Here is a 22,002-nt window from a genome sequence, read left to right on the forward strand (position 1 = left end):
TGCGTCACCTACAAAACAACAACCTCAAGGTGCACTGGATTCTTAAATCCAAGGAAACAGCCGACACCCACAGGTGCTTCCCCCCTCCCCCTTATAAAACCACCGCTATCACTTATTCTCTGCGTTTCAAATCAACCCAACACAACTAAAGAGCAGATACGAACACCAAACAAGAATTCATCCCTTTAAAAAAACTCAGCAAGGAAGAAAAGGGTACACCGCTGCTAAGGTAAAGAAGGGTTAGAGGAGAATGGAGGGAGAGTTAGAATTGCCACCGGGTTTCAGATTCCACCCTACAGATGATGAGTTGGTGAACCATTATTTGTGTCGGAAATGTGCATCTCTTCCTATTTCCGTCCCTATCATTGCCGAGATTGATCTCTACAAGTTTGATCCATGGCAGCTTCCAGGTTTCTCAATCTGCTTTGAATGATTTCTCTGGCCTGTGTTTAGATTTTCAGGGAAGTGATTAATTTAACTTTATATATATTTGGTTTTTTAGATATGGCGTTGTACGGTGAAAAAGAGTGGTATTTCTTTTCTCCACGAGACCGAAAATACCCCAACGGATGTCGGCCGAACAGGGCGGCCGGGAGCGGGTATTGGAAGGCGACAGGAGCAGATAAGCCCATCGGAAAGCCCAAGACACTCGGCATAAAAAAGGCACTCGTTTTCTACTCCGGTAAAGCTCTAACCGGTGTCAAAACCAACTGGATCATGCACGAATATCGGTTGGCAAATGTTGATAGGTCCGCCGGCAAGAACAACAACAACTTGAGGGTAACTCCATATTTTATTATTATTATTTTCAAAGTTGCCAACTTTGACAGTTCACAGACTCACAGTGACACTTTCTGTTTTTTTTTTATTACAGCTTGATGATTGGGTGCTATGCCGAATATACAACAAGAAAGGGAGTATAGAGAAGCATTTTCCTAGAGAAGAAAAATCGTTGAGTTATCCAGAGATGGAAGACGAGAAACCAGACATTCGAAACATGGAACAGCAACATCGGTCGATGTCCATGAAGAATGATGTCATTGTACAAACGGACGGTTCGGTTTCGAGTTCGTTGGAGCACTTGCTGTCGCTGGAAATCGCGTGGCAGAAGGAGGGTGAGAGTGAAACCAAGTGGAACGGGCTTGATTTTGAATTGGATTTCATAGACGACGATGGACCATTTGCGAGTCAAGTTGAGTACCAGATGGGGCAGCTGTCACCGTTACAGGACATGTTCATGTATCTACCCCCGTCATTTTAATTAAAAATAATTATAGATGGAATGATAGATTTTTTTTATATATAAAATTTATTCAATTTTTAAAGGTGTAATTTTTAGTTAATCTTTTAAATATCATATAAAAGTGTATAAAAATAAAATATTATTATAATAATTTTTAGATAATCATTTAATTTTTAGAATGAAAAATCAAGAGTTTTACATCACATTGGCACAGTTCTAACATCTTGAAATGCTATACACAGATTTAGCACAGATACTTTTAATATAAGCATTAACCACTTATTAAAAACCTAATTGTGCTCTTCTTGTCTCTTAAAACAAAAATATCCATAGTGTAAGCAGACTACAACACCAACATAATTGAGCATGACATACAGACATTTGCAGATGGATATGCCTAATAAAGGGTGCATGTTGGAACATATCTAAGCTTACATCAAAAGATTGCAAGTGAAGATTTTATTGATAAAGGTCTAAGAGTGAGACACCAAATTCAGATGCAGCAAAGGGATCGTACCGTGTACTCTCTGCACACCATTTGAGTTTCACCAGCTAACATCTTCATGGATCAGACAGAATAAACTGCCGTGGAACATGACTCCTGATAAAAAAAAAAGCCACAAACTTTGAACTGCTGTCTGCAGGATGCTGAGAATACGCCAATCCAATGAGTGAGTAAATATAAGAGGGCAAGCTACACACAAAAACCCAAACCAGAATCCAACTTCCATGCTTATAAGAGACCAGTACACTTTAGTTCCATTATCCACATTTTCTCCTGAAATGTTGCCAATGGGAACCACAGCCTTTGAATCACGCGAACCATTTGTGAGAGGTGGTCCGTAGAGTTTAGTGCCAAGAAAATTGGATGAACTAGAGCTTTGGAGTTTACCTGATGGGATTTTTCCAGTGAGATTGTTGTAGGACAAATTCAGGTAACTCAAGAAAGTTAGCTGACACAGACTGTGGGATTTCACCAGAAAGACTGTTTTCTGAGAAATCAACACATTCTAGTGAATTCATGGCACCGATATTACCAGGAATCTTTCCAACCAAATGATTTCTCGACAAATTCAATGATAGCAGTCCTATGAGACATGTCATTTCCTCAGGGATCTCACCTGATAAATTGTTGTCCGAGAGATCCACCAGTTTGATTAGTTTGATGGTGCTGCTATAATCAGACACCACCCCTTTCATCGTAAGTGCTATATTGTCAAAAAAGACTCCCTCTGAAGTTTTGTAAGATATCTTGCCATTTGATTTGTTTCTCGAGATCATTGCTGTAAGATTGTTGATGTAGCTTGGGATATTTCCTGATAAATTGTTGTGGGAGAGGTCCAGGATTTGAAGAGAATGTAGGCCACAAATTTGCTCTGGTATATGACCATGAAATATGTTTGCTTGAAGGCTGATGATAATCAAATTTGAGAGACTTTCTCCCATCCACTGTGGAATTTCCCCGGGGAGCTGATTACCGGAGAAGTTAAGAGTGAGTAATTCCCCTGGAAATGATCTCCGGAGATGTTCAGAATTCAGATATTGTAGATTGGAAGTCAAGTTCTAAAACCAATCAGGGATGTGAGTTTGATCAAAATCATTGTTGCTTAAATCCAAGTAATACAAAGACTTCAAATCTAGTAATGCAGGGTTCAACTTACCACCTAACCTCAACCTGCCATGGTTAGAACCTCCAAGATGAAGCTGGGTGACATGGCCAGTAGCCTTGTCACAAAAAACGCCAACCCATATGCAGCAATCTCCATTTCCAGCCCTCCAATCAGCTAACGAGTTGGAAGAGTCTTTGAGATCCTGCTTAATCTTCAAGAGTGCTTGCCTCTCACTTTGAAAACAACTGGGTTCAGGCATTCCAGTGCAAAAGCAAGGAATTGACTTTAGGCATAGAAATATCAAGGAAATGAATGTAACAAGACCCTTGAATGATGAATCCATTAACATCCAAGCAATGGTATGAAAATGTAATTGTATACTATGATCAGTATATGCTACTTTATTTATAGCAGTTTTGGCTTGGCACTAAAGTATGAATAAGGAACTTCCTTGATTGTTTTTTAATCCACACTGCACCGCTCTCAGCCTCCCTCCTATCTACATTATCACCGTTCATTGTCGACGTTGTTTCGATCACCTTCTCCGATTAGTGATGGAAAAGTTGTATAATAATTTCATGCTGCTGGGTTCAGAAGTCATCACCTTTGAAGTTGCAGGTTTTCTGGTATTAACAGAGGGTATGTTCTTAACCTTTTTAGTTATTTGTTTCAGATGTCAAAGACTTATCATCCTTGGATGATACACGAGCAGGTAAAGAAGAGGCATGACCACATCGACCCTGAATCATCTCTGTTGACCTCAATCTTGCTCCATCTCAATTTATTTTTGATCTGACCCTTGGAGCATATGGGCAGAAGATAGCTGAATCTTCTGATTCCCAGGCATTTTGAGCCGGATTCATCTGAGAAGATTGCCCCGATTGAACGACAGTATTACTCTTATGAGGATGCTTAGATTTCCTTGCACCTTCATGGCATTCAGTAAGAAAATTAAATTACTCTAAACAAAACCATCAGGTAACCTAACTTTTTCACTATGGACAAGAATATAACCAAACCGATATTAACAGTAAGCAAGGAAAATATAAATTAGAAAAGAGATTAAAATTTGAAGAATTGAATTGATATTTTATTCAAAATTTATTATCAAATTTTAAAAAAATATTTTTTTTATTATTTTGTCACATTATAAATATAACTTAACCTAATAGTTTAATAATAAAAATGTAACAAATTGGTAATATAAATGATCAAAATACTTTTTTAAAAATTTAATGACCAAACAAAAATAATAAAATTTATAATTTGTCTTCTATTTTAAAACCTCGCCATAAGTAAAAGGAAAGATTCTATATAAAAATATATTAACTAAAAATTATTTAACAATTAATATTAGGTGGAATGGTCACTATTTTTTTAAAAATTTATTTAAAAAATATTTTTTATTTAAATTTTTATAAAAATATTTTTAATTACAACTTAAAATGTTATATATTTTTTTATATTGCACCGCAAAACCATCCTAGATACGAAAGTCTACAAAACTATCCTTCGTTATTTCCTGTGTGGAAAACATTCCCGTTGCATCGTCCCCCACGAAGACTTCAGATAGAAAGAGGATCTTGTTTTCCACGTTCAAAGTTTATTAGAGAAAGTCAAAGACATTTTCTTTTTGTTAAAATCAATATAATAAATAAGATTGGGCAACATTCGACTCGATTTAAAAAATCATTTAAATCATAAATTTTCAAGAATTGTTTTTCTTTTTAGCACGAACCTGTAAGAGAGATAAAGAATTAATTGAACGGTTTCTATAAATTGGAACATTTTCATTGCATCTTAATTTAAAGGTTAGCACGAGCTCAATGATCTCGGTGGTAAAGAAATTGATTTTATTCTTTGAGATTGAGTTCAAGCACCAGGAATTTTAAAAGTACGAGTGTTCAATGTTAAATAATTAAGAATTGTATTTAAACAAATATTCCATTATACCTACCTACCTACATTAATAAAAAAATACTAATAATTTAAAGGTTAGAATCTTTTCTCTTAAAAATAATAATAATAATAATTTAAAGGTTAAAATTTTATTTAATTGGGTAAACTACATAAATGGTCTTTAATATTTGAGTAAATTTTTTATTTTCTCTACTGAAGTTCAAAAGTAATAAATTAGTCACTAATATTTTTTATTTATAACGAATAGGTCATTCAACCATCTCTTACATTCCAGATTCAAGGATTTAGCATGGACAAATAGTTGTTGAACCCCTAACCCTATGATATAATCAATTTGTTTAATAAATATTTAAATGAATACGTAAAAGTAAAACAAAAAATGCATGGGAAAAAATAGTGATCATATCAATATCATTATTAAGTTCAAATATAAAGTAAGCTTATTAGCATTCATCGCTTTTGTTTTATTGTTATTTACTTGCAAGCATGTTCTTCACTATGTTCTATCATTCTCAGTTCTTGCTAATTACCAGAAGGCTGCATCCAAACAAATCTTTGAGTTGAGACCAGCGGATCTGTGTGCACTGACTTAGTCTTTGAACCATCCGAGTAAAGCAAGAATAATTTTGAATATGTTTCCACTGAGTAAAACTTTGATTTGCTTTTGTTTTTCCGGAGTGTAAGGCGGGTACCTAGTCGGAGATTCCCCGGCGAAGCTTCTGTATAGAACTGCCTTCTTATGGCTAAAAGCATCAAAAGAGAATTTCCCGTGGTATGCGCCCATTCCACTCTCCCCGACTCCTCCGAAAGGTAGACTCGGAACTGTGACCTGCAACGATTGCCATGAACAGGGAATCGGATTTAACTGGTTGAAATATATTTGATGTAACCAAATGATGATAGTGACCATATGCACTGACTACATTTTCATATGTATCTGATGCACTATGATGTCCAGGATTGGATGTGCCATTGGTTTTCCTATTACTTCATTAAAGAAAGATCTGATGTGACTGCCAATCATTAAACTTGAGAATGAATTCATCATGGAATCCATATCTCATGCATGCTTGGCAGGATAATAGATGACAATGAGAAATGCTTATATGGATTTTGCATATGAAATTCAACTCATTGAAAGCGGAAATACTTGTAGAATGGTGTCATTGATAGCCATTCCTCCAGCATATACATTTTGTACAAACTCCCTTTTAATCTGTTCATCATCACTGAAAAGATATGCGGCAAGAGGTTTCGGCTTTCGGTTTATCATGGCAAAGCTATCTTCCAACCTTTCAACCTGAAACAGCAAGGACAAAAGGTCACTTGAAAAAAAGAAAAGAAGAGAAATTCCATCTTGCATGGAAACATGCAATTGATGTGGAAACTGCTTAACAACTTGCCTCAGAAATCACGACATCAAATTGCGAAAACAAAGACTAAAGAAAATTTTGTGAAATGGCTTCAGAGCATAAATTTCTAGAGTTCAAGACATAACCTAAAAAAGTTTGTCTTCATATGATTTTAATGTCGCATCAACAAAGAAACAGAAACTCACGGTCATTATTGGAAGTAATGGTCCAAATATTTCTTCTTGCATTATCAATGAGTCCTCAGGAACGTCCAACAATATTGTTGGAGCTATTTGTCTGCATTATAAAGGCGACTATTACACGGTGATTAAGCAGTAGATTGGCAAAGATAATAACGAGGTGGCAATTATCAAACTCACAATTGGCTCCCATCCCTCTGGCCTCCGAAAACAATTTTGCCAGAGACCTTATCCTCATCCAAGAGATTTACTAAACGCGAGAAGTGGAACGAGTTTATAATGCGGGATCGTTCCTTTGACTCCATTGGATCTTTTCCAAATATCTCCTCCACTACACTCACTAGAGCTTCTATCTGTAGATCAAATATGTTTAAAGACCATGACCTTAAAGTGAATTTTACTCCTTTGGCAAAATCTTACCAACTTTGGGGCAAATTCTTTTGTTGTTATGATGTAATCAACACCAATACAAGCTTGTCCATTGTTGCATACCCACTTGCCAGCTATAATCCTCCTTGATGCAATCTTAAAATCGATAAAATCAGACCGATTGAATAAAATGATTGTGAACTAGTGACTCGAGGTAAACATGAGCTATTCTCACTTGTAAATTAACATTAGAATCAACAACAGCCGGGCACTTTCCTCCAAGTTCAAGAGTTACTGGTGTAAGGTTCTTAGCTGCTGCGGCCATCACAATGCGCCCAACTCTTGCCCCACCTGAAATATAAAGGTATCTGTATTTTTAAGATTTTATTGCTAAGAATTCAGTTAACTACGAAAAATTAAAAACTTGCATTCGACAGTTAATGCAATATAAACAGTAGAAGATGTCTAAGGAAGACTATAAATATTTAATGCATTTAGAGATATCAAGAAATATGAAGAATACAGGTTAAACCTGTAAAAAAGATCTTATCCCACTTCTGTTCTAGTAATGCCGAGGTCTCAGCAACAGCACCCTCGACAACTATTACAGCAGATTGGTCCATGTATTCCCCTAGTAACCTCGAAAGCAGTGATGATGTGGCTGGAGCAATTTCTGATGGTTTGAGGACCACAGCGTTACCAGCTGCAATAGCTCCAATTACTGGCTCAAGAGACAATGCTGGAAGATGAACCATCGGACATTTCAGTTCGCAGAATATAAGAGATGATGGTAGTGAGAAGCTATCTATCATATTTTATTTCTATAAGAATCTATCAAAACAATGGCAATGTGAACAATTCCGTACGCCAAGGAAATACCTAGTGGCACCTTTGGATTGTAAATTTTCCTAAATAAGGCAGTAAAATCCATTATGAAGACAAATGATGTGGAACAAGTAGAGGGCATATCATTTAGGAGTGTCATTACTGGTATCTATTTAAAATACACACACCGAAAACCCTGATGGCTCAAGCTATGCCTGCTTACATCGAATTGCAGAATCGGTGAAAAAAGAAAGAGGAAGTTTTTAAAAAACGATCAAAAGGACGTACCCCGTACGCTTGCATGCATAAATCTACGTACAGATAAACAAATTAGATAGAAGCATGTTCCTTATTATCTCAGTTCAATAAAATCAATGTGATAAAAGAAGAATGGATAAAGGAAACATTACAATGCTTCAAAATTCAATAATATTAACAAAAAAAAAGATATAACAGTTCAAATATCAAGTGGCAAGCAAGATTTGATGTGGCTATATTTTATTTATTTAAACCGAGTTAAAAGGAGTGAGCATGCAGAAGACGTGTAAAACTAAAATAATGTAAATTACCAAAAAAAAAACAAGAGTGATTAATTACGGAATATACTAAGCATTAAACAAAACTAAGAATATATTAAGTTAAAACAGAAAGAAAAAAGTTAACATACAGAAAGGGAAGTTCCAGGTAGATATGACCAAGACAACTCCGAGAGGTTCCGACACAATTTCTGCCGACGATGGATAAGTAGCCAATGAAGTTTCAGCCTGAAAAGGTACTAAAATGTTTAAGCAAAACATGGATCGTCAAATTTAGTCCTAAGATTTGCAACTGTGACAGTAGTTACCTTTTTCGGCATCATCCATTGTTTAAGTTCTTTCAGAGCCAACTTACATGAGGATTTTACCATCAATATCTGCATCACACATGATATGAAGTCCATGTGATGCCCAAGTCGATTGTGGCAACATAAATGCATGGCATACAATTTTAACGTCCTTTAGGTTGATATTACTGCAAGATCAATCTATTGTAGTTTCTTCTGTTCTTGTATTAAGGGATCCTGTTGTTTCTAATTGCTCGAGTTGCAATAATTTTTTAACCCAAATTCCACATTTCCAATTTAAACATAATGATATTTTCTCTATCAGAAGTCTTAACCTTAATTGGGTGACTTTACATAGAGCCAGTATATTGGTGCTTGTACAAGAACAATTTTCTAAATTATGTAACTATTTGATTGGAAGTTGAAAAAAGAAACGAAAAAAGGTGCATCAAGTGTTTTATTAGAGCTCTTAAACCTACAGATAAAAAGCTTACATAAAAAAAGGGAGAAAGAAAGACTTAACAACGGATGTCACCTTTGATATAATTAACTATGTGCACTAGACATCATCTCTTAATTGAAAAACCTAACCATCAAAAACCCCTGGTTTCAGCTAGGGTGAATTAAACTCGATCAGAAAAGAAAAGAAAGAAATCAAAAGGACTATCAGTTCCACTCTAGCGCTTGTCACTAGATAAACTATCACCCTATGTGCACTTTAGTGGAGAAAATCAACTGAATGTGGCTTCCCTACTGCCAAAACAGTTATTTACTGTATTCCAACAGGTGCAAAATGATTCAATACTCGCACATATGTTAGAGCCCATCACATAATAATCATTTTTCTCCGTATATAGGGTTAGCATATAGATACTAATGGCTCAAAATTCAGTAGAATCTTCTATGCGCAAATTGCACTTGAAAGTTGAAAATACATATTAATTCCATGAATTGACAGCTGAAGGAAATACATTAGAAATAAGAGAGTTGAAATTTGAAACTTGTAATGTAATGCAATGTAAAAGGGAAAGGATAGAGAACAATATACACAAGGTATTTGATGATGAAATGAAGAATATATACCTCTGATAGGTACGCTTCAAGTTCAGGTTTCGAGAGGTCCTCATATAGTGCTTCAATAATTTCCTTCTCCTTTTCATCAACCATCTTTGAGATGCTTTCCAATTGTGATATTCTCCATTCATAGCTCTTTGTCTTTCCTGAATTAAAGGTTTTCCTGAGCCTGTTAACCAGTACAGCAGCTTTGTCTACGTCAAATGTTGGCTTCACTTCCTCCATCGTTGTTGATGGTGTTGCACGACAACTTTTTAGATGCATTAGAAAAACATCCCAGGAAATAAAGTGAGTTTGGAGACCAAGATATGAAAATTAATTAATAAACACAAACACGAGTGCAAATAGGGAGAGAGAGATAATTACTAGTAAGAAGAAGGAATAGAGCCAGAGAAGCTGACTCGGTTGATCTTATATGCGTGACGATATGTGAAAGTGCAAATAAGACCAACACTAACAGTACTGGTGGGTCTGAAGCATCTGAAAATGAGTGAGAAACAAAGTAAATTATGCAGGTGCAAATTGTATATCAGTACTAACTACACAAAATTCTGATTATTAGATGATCCTTTTTGAGTAATGATGCCAGTTAAATGGCCTTCAGTCATCATTTACTACTTTGTTGAAATTATGATTTACCTCAAAGGACCAACACAAAAATGAGCCAGTCTACAAGCTTGCATTGTTTATGCATTTATGTCACGTTCAGTACATAAGTAATAACATAAGCAGAAAAGCTTAATTATTACATGAGTTTTAAATAGTTTGTTTAGTATAAAACGAATTAGAATAACTATAAACTTGAAATTAGGAAGATAAATAAAAACCCATGTAAAAACTAATACCTAATCAAAATAAGCAATATATATTCCTTATCTTTGTTCAACTTAAGCCATGTGAGAGGCTAAAAATTACCTAGTGAAGGTAGTTTATTGCTACCTCATTTACTAAAACATGAGGAAAAATTAACACTACAACCAAACATAGCATAAGTTAATTTCTCCAAGCGATAAACACAATAACAAATTATGCCAATCAGCGGCTCTTATTTATATGGCAGAATTTAAAGTCACACCATTATTGTGGCAGCTGGCGGAGGAATAATATCTAAGAAAATCATTGACTACTAGTAACCTCTTCTATTCGAATTTTTTTTGACAACATAAACAAATGAACCATTGAAGGATAACCATTTCTAAAAGTAAAAGAGAAGAAAACAAGACCATAGATAGTATCAAAGAAAAAGCTATGGAGTTATGAAAATTGGACAACACCATGCACATTTGGCATATATTTGGATGATTGAGCTTATTCTTCTTTTGTAACGAGTGAATGAATGTCGCCCATTTTTATTCGTAAATAGAGTCTTCTTTTAGCTTATATTTATATACTCTTTCTTTATACACTAGAGAAGTTATTAAGAAGGCAATCTTCCTCTCTAAATGCATCTTTCAAAAGAAAAAGAAAATTTGGAGGCATGCATGATACCATGTTTTAGTCTCACATTTCTTATAACAAAGACTTTCTAGATTACTTGTTAAGGCTTAACTTATGACGAAATAAATAACAGCCTATGATGCTCACAGATAAATCTTTTACTGTTCTTTATCTCACCACCATGGAAGAGTTCAGTTTTTTAATGGTAATTTTCTATTTATAGGTATAAGCTCAATAACTTTTATTTTCCAAATTCCAATTATGTGATTAGAATTCATTTTGAAGTTCAAAGAAGGTGAAAGAATATTTTCTCCATTTGGTACCAACACAAACAAAATGATATAAATTAGACATAGACACAAAACAGAAGTTTTAGTTCTATGCTTGGGAACCATGAGGGGAAAAAGAGTGACGAGAAGGGGGAGAAGAAGATGATAGATTTATGCTAGTTTTGATGGCATAAATAGAAGGTAGGGAAAGCGGATGAATATGTTACAAAACTTGTTTGTTTAAGGAGTGGGAAAGGAAGAAAATGGTGCTTTTTATACCATTTTACTAGTGTATCCTTTATAAGTGAAAATTATGAAATGTTTAAAACAATATAAACCATGTTTCATTTTATGTGAGAAAACTGTAGGGATCCAGTAAATTATTGGGATTTCATCAGGGTAACTGCAATCCCATCAGTGTCAAAGCTGGAACTGTTCTTTACTGTCTAGCTCTTAATAGGGAAATGGCGTTTCCTGAATTTTGACAAACAAGTCCATCTATCTCACAGGTTCAGCGGGTCTAGCATGTCGTGCTTCTTAGACAAGTCGATTAAATTGAATTGTTGTTCTAAAAAGTGTCATCAGTTTGCTTTTAGTCCACTATCAGAGAAGAATACTTGAGCTAAAGATGACTGCTGCCTTCTCCCCTGACAAGGATGATTTCAGTGATAAAAGCATCCAATAGAAAACTGGGTTTGGGGCTTTAATTCCTTTGAAGCTAATCCTCGACACCATTAAAGGTAGTGGGATAGGATGAGTGATGCAGCATTTGGTGATTTTAATCTGACTATTAAGTAAAATCTTGAAGCCATTCAAAACTATAAAGGACTTTCCTTCTCAATTTAATTCACCTGCAACCATACAATTCCCAGCCTACCATATTCCACATATAATTCACTAAGAATAATTCAAAATATCACCAAATATATATATATATATATATATATATATAGAGAGAGAGAGAGAGAGAGAGATTAATAGTTAAACTTGCATTGCATTTCATCATTCGTGGCATAATCTAAGCAATCATTAGGAAAGACAAAAGATTATCAAAACCAACAACATACCAGCAAAGCGAGGAAACACTAAGTTGCAGAGTGAAGTTGTAAAGAAACATGGGGCATATAAGAAGAGAAGAGAAACCTGGTGGGGTTTTTGAAGAGACCAGCAGAGACGATCGCCATGGCAGCTGGAGAATCTGCAACTTATCAGCTGAAAAATTGGTCACTCAAAGTATACTGGAAGCAACTAATTGAGAAAGGCAGAAGGGGTGATGAAATTGAAGGTTTTTGGCAAAAGTGAAGCTGAAGCCCCGCATGCAGAAACACGTGGCTTTGGGACCACACGCTCTCTCTCACAATTCAGAGACGTTTCTCCGCCATTAAAATTTGGAGGGAGTGGTGGAGATAGATAATGTTGAAATGACAAACACAACAAACACTGCGATGAGGAAGGTAATAAATCCCATATCTTTAGTTACTCAACCCCCGAGGATTGGCCCATCTATCACTTACTTTTTTCTATATCTTAAACGCACGCGCTCACCCTTATGTCCATATCATTACTTTGGAATGATGATGATGATATATCTTCAAATCGTTTGAAAAAAAATTGTATAAAACTGACGTCAACTCCAACTATCAAATCAATGTTCAATATCTCAACTTAATAAAGTATTTTCTTTAAATACATTAAATTAAATAACTTCATTAATTAAAAAGAGTATTTTTTTAAATCATAAATTCAAATAATTTTATCAACAGAGTATATGTATAATACTCAGTTACATGTGTTGATCATTTTTAGATAAAATTCGTACATTTCTTTTATTTTTCATTCATATTTTTTTCTTTTATTTCAAATCAACTTTAAGAGTTCTGATTTTTTTTATAAAAAAAAACCACTAATACACGCAAGAATGTTATGAAGGAGGATAAATATATAATATTTTTATATGAAAATATAATTAGCAAAAAATTGAATAGTAACTCATCATCACAATATCAAATCATAGCATTGATACCATTTGTCAATAATTTTAGAGAAGTTAATTAAATCAAAATCAACATAAATAAAATATACACACGAAATTTTAACGTGGTTTTATCTTGATTGTATACATTCATTTATGTCGGAAAATTTATAGTATAATTCTAAAATTAGTCTACAAATATTTATTAAAATAATCATTTTTGTCTATATTCATTTTTTTAGTATTTTGATCTTTAATGTTTTATTTTAAAGTATAAATGTTCCTAGTTTAGAGCATTAATCATTTAATAATTAATGGTTTTCATCTATAATGAGATTTTTTATCCTAAAATGAAATGCTAGGGGATCAAAATTTTCTAAAAAAAGAATAAGAAACAAAATAACTTTTAATAAACATTAGAATATATTTTAACATTATATTAAAATTTATTATAAATACAGAGATTACAAAGATTTCAAACATTTGATAACCAAACATTAAACTCTAAACCCCAAATAAACTTATTTATATATTTCCAAATGCTTGACTAAATATTTTATCAAATTCGTCTTTACATTTCTAAAATAAAGATCACATAAAATTAAATCTCTCTCATATTTCTCTCTTATAATTTTAAGTGTTAAAACATAAATTTAAACATCAAATAATCTTAAATCAATAAAATTATACAATAATTTAACTAGTTGTTGATTTAGATGTAGATGAATATCTTGTAATATCTCTGTCAAACATGTGATGATGAAGGATCGAAAATCTTAGAACATTGAGGCCATGAGTTGTGAACAAGACATTGAGACCATATTGATTAGCACGCTTGGTTAGCATGACAATATGGAAATGATACCATTCAACTAATGATATCTACACTGCTAAAGTGGGACATTATCGATTCAATCTTCTATTGCCACCAGTGTCACAAGTAGATAGTGTAACCTATAGAGATGGATCGATGAGAGGCGGACATTCATTTTTTTTTTTGAAAATTTCAAATTACCATATATTTTAATTTTTTCATTGATAATTTATTTTTACTTTATAGAATTTTATAAAAATTTTATAATTTCACCCTTTGCATTTGTGTCCGTCCTTAATAACCGGATTGGCGTGGAGGAGTCAAGTATTGAGAGCTTAAAACTACTATTCCCAAGGCTCGATCTTTTATATGGAAAACTTGTCATAAATTCAATGCCTCCAATTCCCACTCTTCCCCTTAACATATGGATTTCGTTCTTTTACAGATTCATGGGTTGAAATCAAGAACAGACTGCTAAAGTTTGGTTCCTTCATGGGTCTTTGGGAAGTTGTAAATATGATCTCATGTTGTTTGGGAAGTTTCAACGATGTTGTATGACAATTTCATTAGTCTCATTTGTTCGAGACATTTGCTTTTATTCACATATGTCAATGAAATATTAATTGTAAAGGGATGGATCGAAGGATGGGTGGAAGCAGTCGTCTCCTAAAATTTTTTAAGTACCGAATATGAGACATCTAGAGATAACAATCATCCTTTAACCATAGAGGTAGTTTGATTCATGCAATTTCATATGTAGTTTCATATGTCGTTTGAGTCTGATGATGTTATTTTTTTTTTATTTTTGGAATGGCAACTGATGATGTTTTTTCATCTTGGGTAAAAAATGGACATGGGTATGCCTTTTGTTTTTGCTTGTTCATGTAAATGCTATTTTTACTCACCCTTTGCTCTTAGTTAAATTTCATAAGAATAATGCATCAGTTGGAAATAATGGACTCAAGTTCATGGAAATGTGTGTAATCTGCTCCTTAAATTGATTGAATATAATATACCCTACAGGGCTGGTCAATGAAATTCTCTCTACAATCTCTTTCCACGTAAAATTTGATTCATGAAAAATATGTTTAATCAAGGACACATTCTACTAAAAAAAGACAGCAAAGAGTGATAACAGCTTATTTCATATTATATTTTTGTGTCGCCTTCTGAAAAGATAGGGAACATAAATCTCACATTAAAAAACATATTCTATATTTTAGCTAGATATCTTATTAGACATAATTTTTTACAAATAATATTAAAACAACCGACCTTTTGACTGTGAAATAGCCAAAGAGTGGAGGGAAATATTACACACTATAAATGTGTGAGACATAAATCCCACGTCGAAAAGAAAAATGAAAGTTCTGAAGTTTATAAATAATAACGATAAACGTGTCTTCTAAGATTTGCGTATGACTTGAAATCTTAGATGTAATTTTAGCATTAGCTACAACAGACCATCTTTTGTACAGAAATATTTATTTGTTTCATTCCAGGATTAGTTAAAAGAGAGTTAACAAGCAGGTTGCTTTGTTCATCAAACAGTAAATCTAGCATTCCCTACAATAGTAAAGCATGGAATTCAGTTATAGTAAGACATTGTTGAACCAAAACGAACGAGACCAACTTTTTTTCAACTCATTTGTCTTGAAGCTTAGAATGGCTCAGTGGAAATGTCAAAACCGACCCATCAAGTTTCACATTCCCTTCAAGGGTCAATTATAAATTGTTACCCCATCAACATCTCATAGCTCAAATGCCAGCACTATCAGTTGGCTGCCATTTCTCAAGTCTTCAATCGTTGTCCCCATATTTTTCCCACTTCCACTATTATGTAGGACGAGCAGTAAAAAAAGAATATTGTGAATTTATATGCATCGTCTATCATATATCAACAAATCATGTTGTATGAGCACCGTGCGTTCTCGAGGCCCATATACCAAACACAAGAAACCAGAACACAAACAAGATTGCCCAATAGCGAGCGGGTCCTGACTTGATCCTTGTCAGCACAATCTGCAATTACCAAGCCATTTCATAGAAAGCATTATCTCGTCTGAAATGATGACAAATAAACATCATCTCAAGCAAATGGACCATGCGACTATCTCCAATTCAGAATGCAGCTGAAATGTTCAATCTGCCACCAACTCATGAACCTTGAAAAAGATATAGTATTTATTTCATGCTGTCATTACTTTGATGCTAAGCAGTCTGACATATTATTTCAGATGTAATTCCAACTTTAGGTAATGATGATGAGACAACATCATCCTACTAAATTCACGTCTATTGTAGAGATCAAGCAAAGTTCAATTCAATTTTCCAATATAGCTGCTTCAGCAAAGAATAATTTGGTTTACAATAACCTCAAAGGATGAAAAAAGTTTACTGAAACAGAAATGGAACTACACAAGCATAAAAGAAAATGGCATGCCCGTTCTGACAATCTAGCAAAAGTATAGTAAAGTTTATCAAGATAATTGTTACTTTGTCAAGGAACAGAAACATAAACACATCATGTATCAACAACTTCCAAATATATTCCACATTTTCTCAAATCAAATGCACATAAGTTTAGAAAGCAAATAACTAGAGATATGACATCCAAGTTACTTACAAATCGAAAGAAGACCACAACTGTTAAAGCACATATGCCTCCCAAGAGAATATGAAGACCACTCCTAGCCGTTTTCTACAAAACAAGTAGCAGCACATAAACGTTATAATCCCTGAGGACTGAATGCATTATAAGTAATAAAAATAACTGCAAATACCTTTTATATACATAAACACAAACACTCGTATATATGACTAGATAACGTCTTGTATTCACAAGCTACTCAAATTCGACTGGAACAAATTTCAAATTCAATTCAGCCATTGTCGAACTGAGTTCCAGTATCATTATACCCAAATCGAGTAGCTCGCCAGCTTAATCGAACTTTTTATTCATAATATATTAAATATTTTAATATAAATTATGATTTACCCCTAATATAAATACACATTTAAACCCCAAACTTTTTTTTCTACTGTTTTCCCCTACTGCTCTCCTCCCTCAATCTCCACCCAAGGTTTTTCTTCATTCTCTCAAATTCATGTCTTATTTAAGTCTTGCCTCTTCTTCTCTCCTTCCTCGATCCTCACCCAAGGCTTGCATTTTCATTGTCAATTTACCACTTACCATACTGACATAATTTTCAGGTTTGTTTCTAAACTTTACTAGTCACACCATTTTGAAGATTTGGGCAAATGAGTTTTTTCCTTATTATTATATTATTTTTTGACAAGTTATTGGTTTTGGTTAATCCAAATAACAAATTGTATCATACCTGATAATACCATTCCATATTGTGAAAACAGCATGTTAGATTCTTCACAATTTCAATCTTTTGGTTTGGAATAAAAGAAATATTGCATGAATCTGGGTTTATATTAAAATTTCATCATTTAAAAAATGTATACAAAACAAGCTTGATTTCGAGCTTGTGTATGGGAATCAGTAAGTGAGTCAAGGCGTGCTTGAACTTAGAAAAATATGTTAGATTGAGCTCAAGCCCAGTATTGAGCCCTCGAGTTCTGAGTCGAGCTTGATTACCTTGATCGAATCTCAAGCCAAGCTTCAACTTAGAAAAAGATGTTTAATCGAATTTGAGCCGACTGTTGAGCCCTGAATTTTGAGTCAAGTTCGAGCTTGGCACTATTCTAGCTCGGCTTGATTACACCCCCTAGACAAGAACAAGTGATGTAGAAGCTATTACTATTATGTTATTTTATTATTCAGTCCTATTAAATATTAGACAATGGACACAGAGATATTTAGCTACTATTATAAGTTTTCTCTAGGGTTTAAATCTAGGGCTACAAATAAAACTTTATTTGTAACCCTAGTACAAATATGTTGTAAAATAGATTTACAACGAACATCACTATATTCTCTTAATTACAAGACTTTATAAACTTGAGGCTTTAATGACACTTTGTTTTCCTAGAATGTCAACTTCTTACTCATTTTTCATCCTTAGACATAAAGATATATAGCTACGATGATAAGTTATCTCTAGGGTTTAAATCTAGGGCTAGAATTACAACTTTATTTGTAAACCTAGTATAGATAAGTTGTAAATAGACTTACAAAAAACTTCATGAAATTCTTTTTATTACTACACTTCAGAAACAAAAGGTTTTTATAACATTTTGTTTTCCTAGAATGTCAACTTCTTACTCTTCTTTCAGCTTTAGTTCACTTTTTTTTTTGCTACTGTTTTCTCTCTCAACCACACTAATACATGGCCAACGGGAGACTAATGATGCTGCACAAAATGTACACGTAACATGTAAATGAAAAATATTATTGTTCCATTCAACCAATGGATAAGGATTCAGGAAAGGATTATTAAAATAGAATTGTTTTCCTCATTCAAGATTTTGGTTATGAAGAAAACATATGGATCTCTACAAACAACTAGGGTGATCCCAGAAACTCCTCTGATAAACTCAAAAACTCACGAGTAACAACACTTCCAGACTTCAGTCAAGTTGAAAATAATAACTGACCTCTGCTAACCAACACTCAAAAGTATTCAAGGTCTAAGAGTTATGGATCCTTCTACAAAAACATTGTTCATCAATATTTTATAGGTTGATAAAGGATCATAGGTCAATTTTTCTTTGAACCATGTCTAATTAGGAGATAGAGGATCATATATCAACATTCCTTTGAACCATGTCTAGCAGGCCAAATTCATACTTAGTCCATATGGTTTTACTTGAAAACGCGATAAAAAACCAATGTGCAACACAATTAGTATTTCCAGATTACAGCCGTACTAACAATGGCGGCTTACAAGTGAGCCATCTGAATATGTTTAGGTACCACTGATCAATTGCCACTTGTATGTACTAGTGTGGGCCTGGACTGACATCAACATTCTCTTGGTTTAAATTACACAAGTAAATTGCACTTCAGCCTAATTATAAGAAATTCTTAATTAAGAAAGAAAAAGAATTTTCTTAGAAATCTGATTAGCTGCAAATTACTTTTAAATATATAAAGACACTTAATGACGTGTATCAAACCCAGCACTCTCATTGTTGCAGATATTGTTCTCACTAGAACAGGGGGATAATACAGAAATCATAGCAATGCAAAATATGGCAGTATAGTGTGAAAGAAAGATTCAGCATGCATACATGTATGGAGAATGTTCATAAATAACTCAGTATGGGAAGAGATCAATGAAGTACTCGATTGAGATCTTTCCTCTCTTAACTTTTTCTTTCTAACAAGGGCATTTTCCATCAATTAATTAGTATAATCATCTCTTCTAACATTGGCTTAGAATTGAAAATATGTGAGTTTCCATAAATTTTCATGCACAAGCATATGGTTAAAAGTTTTCAATTACGGCAAGCTGATTTTTCATATATTGAATCTCTTTATTGGAAGGAAAAACAAAATGAAGTTCTTAACTTGTTAGACGAGCATTTATCATAAATACCTTTCCAACACGAGGAGCAATGAGCCATGCAAGCGTAACAGTAAGTAGACCAGTGGCAAGCAGAATTCCGGTACCTTCCACAGCCCACTTGGTTGCAGGATTTTCAGTTGGAGCTATTTCTTCAGTGACAGTATTTGGGGGCTGTTCAGAAACAACCTGTGAAACTGCAGAAGAACTATTGTTGTTGTTATTATTACCATGCGGGCTGAACCACAATGAAATCTCACTTAGTCGTTGCCTTCGAATAGCAGCAACAGCATCAGGGTCTACACCTGAACTTGTATGAATTTGAGCAGGATTAGGATCTCCACTAGCAGTCCTTTCTCTCAATGCTTCATAATCTTTCAAAGAAACTAGGACCTTCTTAAAATCGGAAGTCCTGATATGTTTTGCAGGATTTCCACAGATCTCACAAACTGTAGATCCATGACTAACAAACCATTTGAGAGCACAAGCATAATGCACTAAAGCAAGATCATTTTTACAAGAACAACCAAGTTCTATTAAAGCATCTTGATGACGACATGATCCCATTTCTAAATCAGTGCTACATATGAAAACATCTCCTCCAGGGCTTACGAACTCAACAAACCCGGATTCCCTCCTAAGACTCTTACCATGAGACTCATCACTTTCAACATCTTTTTGATCTCCTTCAATATTAGGCTTAGGTTCTCCTTTGCTTTTAACTGCTTCTTCTAAGGGAGGAGAAATACCCAAAAATGCTAAAGCAGCATCCCCTCTTTTGTCAGATTCTGAACACTGGCACACACGACAAGTGGGCAAACCTGCATCTCTGTCTAGACTATATCGCGAGTAAGTTCCTGAATAATCAATTTCAGCATTTGAGCAACTATCATTGTTGACACCTCCATTAACTGCTTGAGGCAGGTTTTCTTTACTCATCATGAATCCAATAAAGTTAAATAAGATCAGTTCAACCAAAGCAGAATATTATTTCTCAGATACATAATCTTAATCTTCCAAGAAGCCAATCACCCCATTGCAAAGTTCCAAAGCATTGAAATGAAGCAACACTATCTCTATACAAAATGGACAGTTCACAAATCACATCCGCATCCACTTCCACTTCCACTCCATTAAAAAATGGTTTTCTATTGTTTCTGCACGATCCAGGGCCTTAATTCAAGATAGAAACAAAGAACAATTGATGCAAGGAGGAAAATAGATAAAATTATCCAAAAATTAAGATTCTGTTTTAAAATAGTAAAACATCTTACCTTGTTTAACAAATATTAAAGCATGAAAATGCACACACACAAAAAAGAAAAAAAAGAATCCCTACAAATTAAAAACTTATCACTAACCAATTATGAGATATGCATAAGAAGAATTGTAACTAATAATAGCAGGTAGTTAATTAATTACATTCTTCACCAGATAAAAGGATTTAAAAACAATCAATAAAATAACATAAAATTTTCAAACAACATAACACGATATTTCCACAATTTGAATAAACACTAAAATATTCAAATATTAATTGTGAAGAAGAACCTGAAGTGGGTAGTAAGAAAGAAGAAAACACATATAAATAATTAAAGGCATAGGAAAGGAACATTAATAATTAAAAAGTAGGAAGTCAAATAGAGTCAAACCCAAAGCGGCAATTCAACTAAACAATATGCAGGCATGAAGAAGATGAAAAAGAATCAAGGGAAAAGCAACATAATCATAAACTTAACACGCAACTCAAAGTCTGTAGAGAAAACTGGTTAAGCAATAAATAATTATAGACAAAACACAAACAAACAAACAGGGATACCAAAGAAAACCCAGAAATCCTAGATCAATAAACTAAAGAAAACAAAAGGAGTGTTGAAAACAAAACCAACCTTTGGAAATTGGGATGGATCGGTGAAATTGTCAGCAAAAATAAGGGGGATGAGAGGCGGAAAGAGAGTTGTTGGGGGAGAGTAGATGGTAAGGTGGGGCTGTTCAGCTCCTATGGTTCTGTTGTCTTGTTTCGTGGGCTTCACAATTGCTCTACTTTCTTGGTTTTGGACTGTCACTTGGCTTCCATGGAGTCGGCTCCTTGGAGGGTTTCCACGGCCTCCCTCTCCGTTTACTTTCCTTCGGTATTTTGCCTTGTAAGTTACGTCCGTTTGTTTCGAATAACTTAACCTTTTTTATATATAAACAAATGGAGATTTCCGGAAATGTCTTTCTTTTTCGAATTGAAATTTTGGTGGAAATGGGAAATTTTTATGTTGGAATAATTTAATGAAAATTGCTATCCATAAAATCTAGGAATTAACCTTGTCGGTTGAAGACAACCATTTCAAAGGAATGGTCTGAATTTAAGGACGCATGCGTTTAAAACTCTTTATTAGTGCGATAAAACGATTTCATTTGAGCGATTAAAAGAATATTTATTATCTTTAAAGATTTTAAATTTAAACATAATGTCTATAAAATTATATATACATTTATTATTAAATAATTAAAAATATTTTAAACATATGGCCTTAATTTTCTCTTTGATATCTCGTCACTCGTGATTTATCTAAAATTTGTCTCACACGATTTCAAGTCGTACAATGATTTTAAATTCATCTCATCT

The 22,002-nt window shown here is 33.9% G+C and overlaps 3 protein-coding genes across 3 annotated transcripts; 1 reads left to right on the forward strand and 2 right to left on the reverse strand.

The window, feature by feature from the left end:
- Positions 1 to 235: 235 nt before the first annotated feature.
- Positions 236 to 1,261, forward strand: LOC120184619 (protein ATAF2-like). The gene is made up of 3 exons (XM_039189032.1): positions 236 to 410; positions 503 to 780; positions 875 to 1,261. The coding sequence occupies exons 1-3, from the start codon at positions 251 to 253 to the stop codon at positions 1,259 to 1,261; spliced, it is 825 nt and encodes a 274-aa protein (XP_039044963.1). The 5' UTR covers positions 236 to 250.
- A 4,101-nt stretch (positions 1,262 to 5,362) lies between these two features.
- Positions 5,363 to 12,306, reverse strand: LOC120184635 (aldehyde dehydrogenase family 3 member H1-like). Its single transcript, XM_039189049.1, has 12 exons — positions 12,266 to 12,306; positions 9,783 to 9,896; positions 9,426 to 9,666; positions 8,364 to 8,432; positions 8,187 to 8,283; positions 7,227 to 7,433; positions 6,930 to 7,045; positions 6,746 to 6,850; positions 6,506 to 6,678; positions 6,332 to 6,422; positions 5,924 to 6,073; positions 5,363 to 5,602 (listed from the first exon to the last, which is right to left on the reverse strand). Exons 1-12 carry the CDS (start codon positions 12,304 to 12,306, stop codon positions 5,363 to 5,365), a joined length of 1,644 nt encoding a protein of 547 aa, XP_039044980.1.
- A 3,107-nt stretch (positions 12,307 to 15,413) lies between these two features.
- Positions 15,414 to 21,533, reverse strand: LOC120184636. Its single transcript, XM_039189050.1, has 4 exons — positions 21,275 to 21,533; positions 19,419 to 20,542; positions 16,535 to 16,609; positions 15,414 to 15,930 (listed from the first exon to the last, which is right to left on the reverse strand). Exons 2-4 carry the CDS (start codon positions 20,325 to 20,327, stop codon positions 15,814 to 15,816), a joined length of 1,101 nt encoding a protein of 366 aa, XP_039044981.1. The 5' UTR covers positions 20,328 to 20,542; positions 21,275 to 21,533; the 3' UTR covers positions 15,414 to 15,813.
- Positions 21,534 to 22,002: the final 469 nt, after the last annotated feature.

The sequence above is a fragment of the Hibiscus syriacus genome, unplaced genomic scaffold, assembly GCF_006381635.1.
Source record: "Hibiscus syriacus cultivar Baekdansim isolate YM2019G1 unplaced genomic scaffold, ASM638163v2 tig00112925_pilon, whole genome shotgun sequence".
Lineage (NCBI taxonomy): Eukaryota > Viridiplantae > Streptophyta > Magnoliopsida > Malvales > Malvaceae > Hibiscus > Hibiscus syriacus.